We start from the raw sequence: 11941 nt of genomic DNA on the forward strand, positions 1-11941 counted from the left end.
ATGTATGTAAAAGTTCGAAAGATAAGCACGTAGCATTCTATGATTAAACTGGTAAATCTACTCATCGCTAAGAGAGAAGAAACTACTACTGTACATGTTAGCATGCATGACTGTGTTGGATGCCATACACGGGAAGCTAGGATACAAAGAATGAACAAAGAATAAAAAGGGCTAATTAAGAAATAATTGATTTGCTTGATGCAAGAGGAAAATCAATAACTTACATGTCGAATTTCAAGGCATATCCACCAATTTGCAGTATCTGGTAGCGCCATAAGAGGGAGATAAGGCAGTGAAGTCCTTGTCCGAAAGTTGACTCTGAGCTACAACCACCACAGGCATCACAAGCTTATTAGGTGTGCACAGTTTGCCGTTAACCAGCATGCAAAACTTCTCAACAGTTGGAACTAAAACAAAAATATTAATGGATAAAGCAGAAAAAATGGTCAGTGATGTGTTAACCAAATAATATTGTATGAATAAGACGTTGGAGGACCTCTGCGTTGTACTAAATTCCTCAAATTTTTGCAGTATTGCAAACAGTGCGTCTCAAAGAATCCGGAAGCAGACAAAAATAACCTCTGAAAATGGTCAAGAAAAAAAAAGGATAGTAGCTAATTTGTTGTCTAGTCTTAGAGGTTACATAAGAAGATGTGCTATCTGAAAGCCTGTTTCTTCAACAGAGTTATTTCGCATGCTGTCAAAACCACTGTTATTTCGTTGCTCACAGAAATAATATGAGCTGGGTGTCTAAGATCAAAACATAGAGAAGAAATTATTACTATGCTAATAGTATATCTTTGTAAGATGCCATACATCAAAAGCTAAGAAGCTCAGTGGGAACAACTGCTCTTTGACACTACATTAAGAACATGCTGGCGATAAAAAAAACTAGGTCTAAAACAAATGGACGTGACCGTAATGAGATTCGAATTTGATTTTCCGGAGTCCAACTTCTGATGTGTCTAGTGTCACCGTACTTCAAAGAATGAACATCAAAAAGGGCTAGTGAGAAACTATTGATACAGAATTGATCCAAACCTAGGAAGAACGGAAAGTTCTATATGGGAGTCGTAGCTGTATGGTATCTGGATATCTGCATTGATTACTGATAATCCTCCAATACTCATGGGTGCGTATCCAGAAGTATTCAAAATATAAAAGCCATTTGTTTTTAATTTTAGAAGTATCAGATACTTTTTGAATACTCTAGGTCACATGTTCGAACATTTATGAAATTAAGAATATGGGACTTGCATAGGATGGAGTAAAGGTTTGAGGAATACAAAAAGCATAGATGTTCAATAGTTTACTTATACTTTAGAAAAGAGGATACAGTGAGATGAATACAGTCTTGTGTCCTGCATATGTTTCAAATAACATTGGATTTCAGCAAGTAACCAGTGAATTTGCGGGGAACAAGTTTGCATATGAAGAATATAACGGTTTCTCAACATTTTTAAAATTAGCATAATACAATGCTAAAAATGACAAAAACATTGGTAAGTAATGAATCCTAGATGTACTCCTATCTTCTTTTTTTAGAATTTTTCGTATCACCACTGTCATATAGTATCGTATCGGATCCGTAACGGCTCTTGCTTCATTGATTCAAATATGTAATCAACGACTTACTAAATAAAATGTTGTGGGCAGATCCAAAGACCGATTCAGCTATTTGGTATAATCTGCTTGATCGAAAGTGTCACTTTGAGCTTCCTTCCAAGATTTGATTCCCATCAACAACCTCTCGCATTGCAAGCTTATTAAATGTGGACATTTTGCAGTATGACCTGAAGCCAGAAAACAATAACGTTGAAGACAGAAAGAATCATGGCTGAGGAACAAATTGTTCAGAAGAGTGTTTAAAAAGAGAGGTATACAAGAATTAAGACCTTTGAGGACCTCCTCCTTGCGTTAATTCCTCATATAAAAGGATATGACACACGGTCTCGGAGAATCTGGAAACAGAAAATGTTAGCAGAAAATTTAACATAAAAGAGAAAAGAGAGAGAGAGAGAGAGAGATGATCACAGATAATTTGTTGATTAGTCTCAGAAATTACATAAGCAGGCGAATCTATTAGAACACCTCTTTCTACAATGCAGTAATTTCCTCTGCTGTCAGATCCACTGTTCCTCCCTTGTTACCTGAGGTATTAGAAATCACCATTTCTGGACGTGTAAGATCAAAAACCGATTGTTAACATTGATGGTAGTCCCAAAAAGATGCAAAATAAAGAAAATGCAGAAGTTGAGAAATTACATGATTGGCCGGAGGTTGCTTTGCCTTCAAAAGCTAGAATTGGGGTGACACTTTCTGCGAATATCTATACTGACACCAGTCCCTATAGGACCAAGAGAAACAGGTGAGATAAGATTTTCCATGCATTACCTTCTCTGATTTCATCACATGGACACTGACACGCATGAAGGCCCACAAAAGATATGCACGAGAGAGAGAGAGAGAGAGAGAGAGAGAGAGAGAGACGATCTGCTTGCTTGAAGTGAAGAGGAATCATGAGATCGGGTATTAGAGAAATAAATTACCTCTTATGTTGACCAATGGTATATGAGCTATCTTGTGCCACTCTTCGCCGCTTCCCTTTTCAATTCGTTCTGCTAGAATGGGACATTCATATATAAGCAGACGTTGTAAATTGGCAAGGCGCTGAATAGCTTCTCGGGAGGGCAAACTCATCAGATTTGGACAAAACCAGATCTGCAGTGATTGAAGAGATGACAAGTTACCCAGCCACTCTGGCAGAGCTTCCAATTTTCCCCCATTCGAGATATCCAATGTTTTCAAGGCAGTGAGGTGTTCAAGATTCGGCAGACATGTGAGGTTTCCCCAACCCTCTAATTCTAGAGACTCCAGGGAGATGAAGGGGCAGTGTTGAGGGGGATAGGAGGGCCAGGGGAAATGAAGAAGGTGCTCTGAGAATTCACCTATCTCCAATTCCTGAAGGCTTGTCAGGCAGAGCAGCCCCTTCTCCCAAAAACTTTCCCATCTTGAACAGCCTCTGATAGTCATCTTCTTAAGGGAAGTCAGACTGCCCAATTCATCACCTTCAAAACTTTTACACTCTCGTATATAAAATTCAGCAAGGGTTGGCTGTAGCAGCCACTTCGGCAGACACCTCAACTTATTGCAGTCCACTATCAAAAGCTCTTGAAGGGACGGTAGGCCGGTGGATATTGTTACCTCTGTTTCTTCTATTATATTAATTAGATCAGAGCACTCTCTTATAACTAACTTCTCGAGAGAAGTTAGGTTTAGTAGCTGGTTCGGTAAATGATGCAGCTTCTTCAATCCATCTATTTCCAGATTTCTTAGGGATCTGCTACTTTTCCCAAGCAAATCCTCCAAGAAAAGAGCAATATTTTCTGAATTCTCATTGATGCCCATCAACAAGGATGGGCTATCCATCATTTTACGCTCCCTCCAGGGGGGAATCTCCGTTAAAATACTTATGCTCTGGTAGTCGACTGATAACAATTGACCTGGAATGGTTACCAACTGAGGACAATCGGAGATTAGCAACTGTTTGAGACAAGGAAAGAACTTTATCTCACTGGTGGCAGCAGCGGGCAACGATGATACATCTGACCATTCTTCTAGCTTCTGCATATCACGAAGACTAAGCTTTCTCAATGCTGGAAATACTACTCCCCCTCTTGCTGTCCCACACCTGCTACTACTACCGACAATGCCCTCTTCCAATCCATAGAATTCGGGACCAATACGTTTCAGATTATCCAATCCCTCCATTTTAACAACTTCAAGATGCGGAAGGTGTCCGAGTGTTGGGACTTGTTCGCATACTTGGCAACTCCTTAATTCAATCTTCACCAATTTTTGAAGGAATTGGGGATTGGCACTTGTCATCCATGACGCAAATTTTTGCCCTCCAAATTCTTCGAGTATTAAGCCCTTAAGGTTCTTGTGGGGTTGAAGTCCTTCCAACACATCCGTATGGTTCGTGTGAGATCTTTCAAGTCCAAAGTGAAATGCCAACTCTTGCATGTCCTTTTTCCCTATAATATCAGCCTTTTTCGCTTCTTCCCTGTCGCTCACGGACATTAGATTGTTAACACGCAATCGACCTTTTAGCTGTTTTAAGCTTCTCAACTCTTCAATCTTATAGCCCACATTCACACCCACAACAAAGAGGGGTAATGTCTGCAAAGAAGTCAATTGCCCTAACTTCGCTGGAATCACATTCGGACTAATTTCGCTTTCATCCATACAGAGATGTCTCAAGCTAACCAACTTATGAAAATCCTTTGGAAGCTCTTTTAGAGATGATGGCAAAATGAGCGTTTCTAAATTGTAGAGACTGGTGATGAAGTTTGGTAGTTTTTCAAATTCCGTGTTTGAGAGGTCAAGATACTTCAAATGTATGAACTTGCGAATTGAACTTGGCAACTCTTGCACATTGGATTCTATTAAATGTAGGACACGTACACATTTGGCTGCGTCAAAGTTTTTGGGGAGATGTCCAGTTAACATTAGTGTCCTCAGGTTTTCAAAATTTTCTTGTGGAATCCCTAAACATGTTTCTTCCTTAAGATGCAATGAGAGATGTTGAACCTCGGGATGGTTCTTCACCTCACTAGCTTCCAAAGTTAAACAACTGCCCTCTGCAACATGAATTGCGAGATCATGTACAAGATCATGCATCTTGCAACTAGTAATGTTATTAAACTCGTCCAATTTAACTTCTTGAAAGAAAGAATTGCGCAACAATTTGTTAAAATAATCATTGCCTAATTCTTCCATTTCAAGTTTGCATCCTGCTAAAGGATGAAGATATCCTAGACCCATCCAAAGGTGAATCAACTCATCCTTGTTGATGTCAGCATCCTTTGGGAAAACAGCACAATATGCAAAACATCTTTTCAAAGATGGTGAGGGCAAGTGATCGTAACTTAGTCTTAATACTGGTAGAATTCCAATTTCACTTTCAAGAGAATGCCACATTTCACTCTTATCGATGTCCTCCCATTCCTCTTCAGAGTGCTTAGCGTACAATAAACCTCCTAATGAGTTAACCGCTAATGGCACACCCTTACACTTTTCTACCATTCTTCTACCGATATCCACCAATCTTTTCGTCTCTTTCGGTCCACCAATTGAGAATACTCTTTTCCTAAACATTGCCCAACAATCCTCAAAGAATAATTTCTCCAAACGATGAGTCAAGGGCGGTGATATTTGCATTGTTGATACCACATTCATACTGCGTGTTGTCACTATGATTTTGCTCCCCTTGGAGCCACCTATTCCTCTCAAAGAATCTCTCATGCTTATCCATACTTGTTGATTTTCATTCCAAACGTCATCTAATACAAGTAAGTATTTGGCTCCATCCAGTTTTTCTCTAAGCTTTCTCACAGTTCCTTCAATGTTTGATGTCTCAGACTTATTTCCAGTAAGAGATTGCACCATCTCATTCAATATCCTGTCAACTCTAAAATCATCAGATACACAAATCCACATTCTCTTATCACCAAACTTCTCCATAACCTTCTCGTCCTTGTAAACTAGCTGAGCAAGTGTCGTCTTCCCGAGCCCAGCCATTCCTTGAATGGCAATGATAGACAAATTTTCTTCTACGTCAGGGCCAAGTAACATCTGTCTCACTTCAGACACGTCACCATGCCTTCCCACAACATTTGAATCATCTATATAAGGGTGAGTCAACCTGAATACCCTAGGTTCAACACTGGCATCTGCGATTTGATTTGCCACCATAAGACCGATTCTATTTGCATCATCATAAATATCTTTTAAGAGTACAATAACATCATTGACCTTCTTAGCCATCTTGCAACGAAATGCCAAGTTGCGTACCTGGTCCTTGACTGGTTTTCGTACCTCGGTCTTCCTTCGAAGAGCTTCATAGGCCAACTCATCCAGCACATTCTCAGCACAGCTGGCTCCAGCATTGAGACTCTTGAGCCAAATTTTCAAGTGTTCTGCTTCTGTTCTCTTTCGCTCAGCATCGCGTAAGAGAGCTTGAATGGTTGTTAGCTTTCTTTGGAGCTTTATGAGGTTTTTCTCAAAACCCCATGCCAGGCTAATCTGCTGGGTCGCTAGGGAAATCAAGCCGTTCAAGATTGCCTCGGTAGCAGATGTGAGGAGGGGTTCAGCCATTTGTTCCAACTCAAAAAAAGAAGAGAAATTCTTGAGGACTTCTTCTTCAGGGGAACAAGTAGCTAGAGAATACAAGAGACTTGTGTGGTAAGTGGTGAAGGATATGAAGTCCAACCACACATTTTCTATCCATGGACTTTTTTTTTTTGATCCGCATCCATGGACTTGGATCATGCCAACTTTTCGTATGTTCGTATCTACAGCAATAACCATATTCAGCCAGGAGTGTGAACGTAGAATTAGTAAATACTAAATAGCAATGGCCCACTCCCATGTGCAGCACATGACAATAAATCGACAGCTAATTTCTCAGCAGTTGGTCCAGTTTGCCCATTTGCGGACTCGTGCTGAGTCCATTTTGATGACGTTCATTTCGTAAAACTTGTTGAGAAACTTGATTGTGCAAAGAATCATGTCAATCGGTAGTCGATAAGATCTGTTCGGTTTGATCAACGTAAAAAAAAAGATACAAAGCTTGGGATTGATGAAAAAGAACAGGAGGAGAATGTTAACAAGGGTAAAGTAGTATGGTGCTGTCATACCATTTCCTTCCAGTATCTAAAGGTACAAATATCATGCAAATGTGGACACATAACATCCCCTGAAGGAGTCTCACTGGTCTAACCAACAAGTCACTACCCAAGGACTTTTCATTCTTTCAGCGTAGCATAAGTTCACCAACCAATAATTAAAACCAAGGAAAACGAAATAATTTTGACAGGTACAGGGGATTTGGCATCAGTTCACAAGTTTGCTTTTGGGTTTGGTTTCCATTGTGTTAGTGTTTTACCCTTATTTCTTCAATGGAATTCAACAAATCTAACAATTAAAAAAAATGTATGTGTGATTTCCGATTAACAACCAGGGTCCATTTCTCTATCCCTTCAGAATTGGAACTTACTTGATAGGGGCGTAATTGTGCCCGTTTGCACTCCCTAATTTATGCTTGTTACGTCTGTTTAGTGTATTACTTAAAGTTTTTATACTCATTTTCTTGTTTCAGAACTTGGGGAAGTCGGGAAGGCATGGAATGCCGTTGGCGACAAAAGCGCACAATTGATACTAAAATCCGAGCTTGTTGCGGATTTCTACATGGTTTCAAAATAAAGTCGACTCGTTCCAGCCTTGAGACTTTTTGGCCAAATATTCAAGGTTCTGATTCTGTTCTCTTTCTCTGAGCATCGTGTAAGAGAGCTTGAAAGTGTTAGACTTATCCCACATCGTTCATCTAAGCAACCCAAGCTTGCTTAATATAATCTAGAGGTTACTCCACTTATTGTTAATTGGTTTTAGGTTGGAATCCTCAAAGAAATCTAACATGGTATTAAAACTAGGTCTTGGGTGGCTTCACCTTTTGTGGTCAAGTCTCTGTCGCCCGAAGCAAATCTCCTAGTCAGCTCACTTTCACGTGCATCCGGGTTGCACGTGAGACGGATTGTTAGATTTTGTCCCACATCGCCACCCAAACTTGGTTAATATAATCTAGAGGTTACTCCACCTATAACTAATTGGTTTTAGGTTAGAACCCTCCAAGAAATTTAACAGTCGTTAGTTGTTAGCCTTATGGCGGAGCTTTCCAAGGTCTTTCTCAAAACCCCATGCTAGGCTAATCTGCTGGTTTACTTGTGTGATCAGTGGTGTGTTTGATAGGAGTACAACTATTATATGGTGAAGGAATGACGTCAAAAGACTTGGTTCATGTCAACTTTTGGTAGGGCTGTTCATCCAAATACTCCAATGCAATAAAAGGAGTGCATGTGAACGTAGAATTAACAAGGGCCCACTCGCATGTGGAGCAAATGAGAGCTAGTTTTGAAAAGCGAGTTGAGTTGTCGGTAGTTGGGTTCAGCTTGGTCATTCGTGAGCTCGTGTTAAGTCTGATTTGATGATCTAAATTGTTCACTTTTACTTTTGTAGATCTTATTGTGAAACAACGAAAATCATGTTCATCGGGTATCGATGATAAATATCTGTTCGGTTGGATCAAAGGAAAAAGAAGTTACAAAGTTTTGGGATCAATGAAGAAAGAAGTTAAACTATAACGCGGATGGCAACTGGTGCAGTCATACAATTTGCGATAGTATCGATCTATGCTACAAATATCATGCAATTTGGACACTCAACCACTGCCAGTACTAACCAACATTTCATTACCAAAGGACTTTCATGTTCAATGCATTAATTGAGCTTTGCAGTAGTTTCCCAAAGGGACCGCCAACGAATAATTCCAACCAAGGAAAAGTAATAAACTTTGGACTTTGGTCTACTGATTGAAATGTGAGGGTGGCATGGTTTTCTTTTACAACTTTGGTCTTTGCCCCCTCAGAATTGATCTTAGTTAAGCGATGGTCCTTAGGAGAAACGGGCTATATATTCTAATTCTTCTTTTTATGGCTGATAGGTATTCGGACTCGACATGGAGTGATGGCTAAAGATTTTGTGTCCATCCTTTGATATTCCAATCTGAGACCTCTTTCAAAAAAAATTGAAGGACCGCTATGAACTAGCCCAAATGATGATCAAAAGCCCTAAATTTAAAAAGGGTGATGCTAATAATATGCTCACTAGGCGCTAGTTAAAAGTCGAATAACGACAAAAAATACTTATGATTTCAATTCCTTTTTAGGATAACACACTTTTCACTTAAAAAAATTACTTATGATTTCAATTTTTTTTAGGATAACACACTTTTCACTTAGGACATCCACAGTGAAATAATCAAAAGTTGTCACATTATCTTTTGGTTATCCTTTTAAGAGGTTGCTTATGGTTAGCAATGTAGATGTCCACAATGGCATAATCAAAATTGAATAATCAAAACTTGTCACATCACATTTTCAACCTATAAAAAACTAAAAATTGTCACAATAATGGCAAACCTGTTTTTGTTGGTGCCAAAACTCTAGCACACAAAAGGCTTGTACCATGTGCAATGTACAAGACTTTTATACGCTGGAGTTTTAACACCAACAAAAATAATTTTGGCATTATCACTACCATTTTTTAAAATAGTTTTCAAACTAATAAAAACAGTTTATTAGAAATACAAGAAAATAATGTTTTGAAAACTTTTATTTTGAAAAAAACACTTTTCGGAAAAAGTTTCAAAAAAACAATTTTTGGAAAAAAAAGAAGAGAGTTTTAAAAAAACTGTTTTTAAACTGTTTTTGCAAAAAAACAAAAGCTTCTTTTAAAAACGCGAGAGAGAGAGAGAGAGAGAGAGAGAGAGAGAGAGAGAGAGATATGGAAGAGGGAAAAGAATTCTGTGTAATGATTGAATATACTTGATTGAGAAAATATGGGGATCACTAAATTTGATTATTGACAAAAAGTTGCTAGTTTTGATTATCCAATAACCAAACTTTGATGACTTGCTAATAAGTTGTTAAGTTTGATTATGTCATTGTAAGCACTTTTTTTAGGAAACATTCTTAACTTTAACGGCACAAAGCCCCATGCCAGGCTAATCTGCTGGTTTGCTAGGCAAAACAACTCGGCAGCAGCTGTGCGGGGGAGAGATTCAACCATTTTTTTCAATGTAAAAAACTAAAAAGGAACCGAAATTCTTTAGGACTTGTTCATGAGGAGAACAATTAGCTAGAGAATACAAAGAGACTTGTGTGGTCAGTGGTGTTTAATAGGAGCACAACTATTATACGGTGAAGGACATATATAACCTCCAAAGACTTGGGTCATGCCAACTGCAATTTGGTATGGCTGTTCATCCCCCAGTGGACCAAAGGTTCGAGTCCCACGGGGCGGACTTTGAGGATCAGAGTTATGAATAGCCTCTGAACTGTACTAACTCTATCATCCCGTTAACCCTACTAACTATACAATTTAAAAAAAAAAAAAAAGGAGTGTGAAACGTAGAATTTTAACAAGGGCCCACTCATATGTGGAGCAAATGACAACAACTTGAGAGCTAGTAATTAATTTTGAATATGAGTTGGGTTGTCGGTAGTTGGGTCCAGTTTAGCCATAATTTGCGGGCTTGTGCTAAAATTTCCAAGAACCTATTAAGGAGTTTCAGTAGTCTAACTGACTAGTTACTACGTCAGTGGCGGACTCAGGAATTTCATATACTTGAGGCATCCATTATTCACGATCTTAAAAAATATTTCTCTATATGTATATACCACTAAATTATCGTTCAGCCATTAAATATTGATCATTCATTCTATTTAGCAACCGATTTTTCACAAGATTCATGACTGAAAATACCCTTTCAACTGTCATGGTGACAACCGTAAGATTAATGTCAATGTCAAGAGCAAGTAAACTAAAGAATATAGTAATTTAGTAATTTGATTTTCGTAATATTATGGATTGGGAGGAAAACAAAGAGGTAGAACAAAAATAGAGAGATAAAAAAAAGAGGTAGAAAAAAATAGAGAAATAAAGAAAAAAAAACAGTGGTGGAGGGTCCTGGGAATCAAACTCAAGCACTTGGAACTTTTCACAATTTGCAATGATTACTACACTATGTTAATGGTTTGTGCTAGTGTTAGAGACTTTTTTGTATTTATATCTAACTTTTTTTACTATTTTTTTTATACAAAAAAGTGTGGGGCACGTGACCCCATGTGCCCCAACGTGTCTGCCCTTGACTATGGCTACGTTCTTTTTAACTTATAAATTTGAAACTTATTTTGATATATTTTTTATTTTTCGTAATTTTTTCTTTGGCTTTTCGTCATAATTTTTGGGATTAAAATCGGAAAAGTATAGAAGTGTGAACCGATGCTGATAGAATTCAAATAAGACGGCACTTTAGACAAATAAGACAGTTATTTGATAGTTTTTTTTCCGTCTTTAGTGAACTTCTTTTACTTTCGATCATAATTTTGTACTACTTCCGTCCCAAATTAATTATCCGGTTCGCAAACGAGAACTTAAAAATAACATGTTTTTTACAAGAAAAAATTCTAGCTTTTTTTTATCAATTAAAAGAACTCATGAATATCTAGCAAATTGTTGAAAAAAGTTTGAGTTTTTCTTGAAAAATTTGTATTATTTTTAAGTTCTCGTTTTGCGAACAGGATAATTAATTTGGGACGGAGGGAGTACATTTTAAACTGCTCTCGTCGGGACGGATGATTAATTCAAAAAAAATCACTCGAAGAAAAACAAAACACAAAAAAAAAAAAGAATAGTAAACTAGAATGCACCCAGCTAAGGACTTCTAATGCTGAATGCATTATTTGAGCTTCAAAGTAGCTTCCGCGGGGGTCCACCAACCAATAATATTGCTTTGCCCCGTCAGAATTGCACTCAGAAAGCCTCGTAGCATTAGGAAAAAAGGGCCCACGTGTGAGCAGCAAGTTACAAATAATGCAACATTAAATAAACATCCATTTGCGGGCGAAAACAAAAGATGTTTGACTGGAATGCATTATTTGTGCTTTAAAGTAGCTTCCCAGGGGGTCCACTAACCAATAATATTGCTTTGCCCCGTCAGAATTGCACTCAACAAAGCCTCATAGCATTAGGACAAAAGGGCCCACGTGTGAGCCACAATTTACAAATAATACAACATTAAATAAATATCCATTTGCGGGCGAAAACAAAAGTTGTTTGACAAATCCCAACCGCGTAAATGCAAAATACCATTCATAAAAAGCCAGATGGCGATAATGGAACGGGCACTAATTTTCGCCGAACAAATATAAAAGTCTCCGTTGGGCCCACGACACTGAATAATGCAACTTTATATATAATTTTACATACTAGGATGCGTAAGATATATGAGTACTTGCCATAGAAAGAATAGAGGTAAGTG

At 38.2% G+C, this 11941-nt stretch overlaps 1 protein-coding gene across 40 annotated transcripts in view; it reads right to left on the reverse strand.

Moving 5' to 3' along the window:
- LOC131301395 (putative disease resistance protein RGA3) overlaps positions 1–6292 on the reverse strand; it is a 48777-nt gene extending 42485 nt beyond the window's left edge. For 30 of the 40 annotated variants that reach the window (XM_058327680.1, XM_058327665.1, XM_058327685.1 and 27 more), the window contains exons 1-4: positions 2266–6279; positions 2066–2174; positions 1896–1961; positions 1636–1793 (exon numbers count right to left, since the gene is read on the reverse strand). In XM_058327680.1, the coding sequence (XP_058183663.1) occupies positions 2533–6159 (3627 nt within the window). In that variant the 5' untranslated portion in view covers positions 6160–6279 and the 3' untranslated portion in view covers positions 1636–1793; positions 1896–1961; positions 2066–2174; positions 2266–2532. Of the gene's footprint in view, positions 1–224; positions 324–643; positions 980–1635; positions 1794–1895; positions 1962–2065; positions 2175–2265 lie in introns of all 40 variants that reach the window. The other 10 variants (XM_058327671.1, XM_058327673.1, XM_058327651.1 and 7 more) reach the window with 5 other exon arrangements.
- Between the last annotated feature and the right edge of the window lie 5649 nt (positions 6293–11941).

The sequence above is a fragment of the Rhododendron vialii genome, chromosome 9a (genome assembly GCF_030253575.1).
Source record: "Rhododendron vialii isolate Sample 1 chromosome 9a, ASM3025357v1".
In the NCBI taxonomy this organism is placed as follows: Eukaryota; Viridiplantae; Streptophyta; class Magnoliopsida; order Ericales; family Ericaceae; genus Rhododendron; species Rhododendron vialii.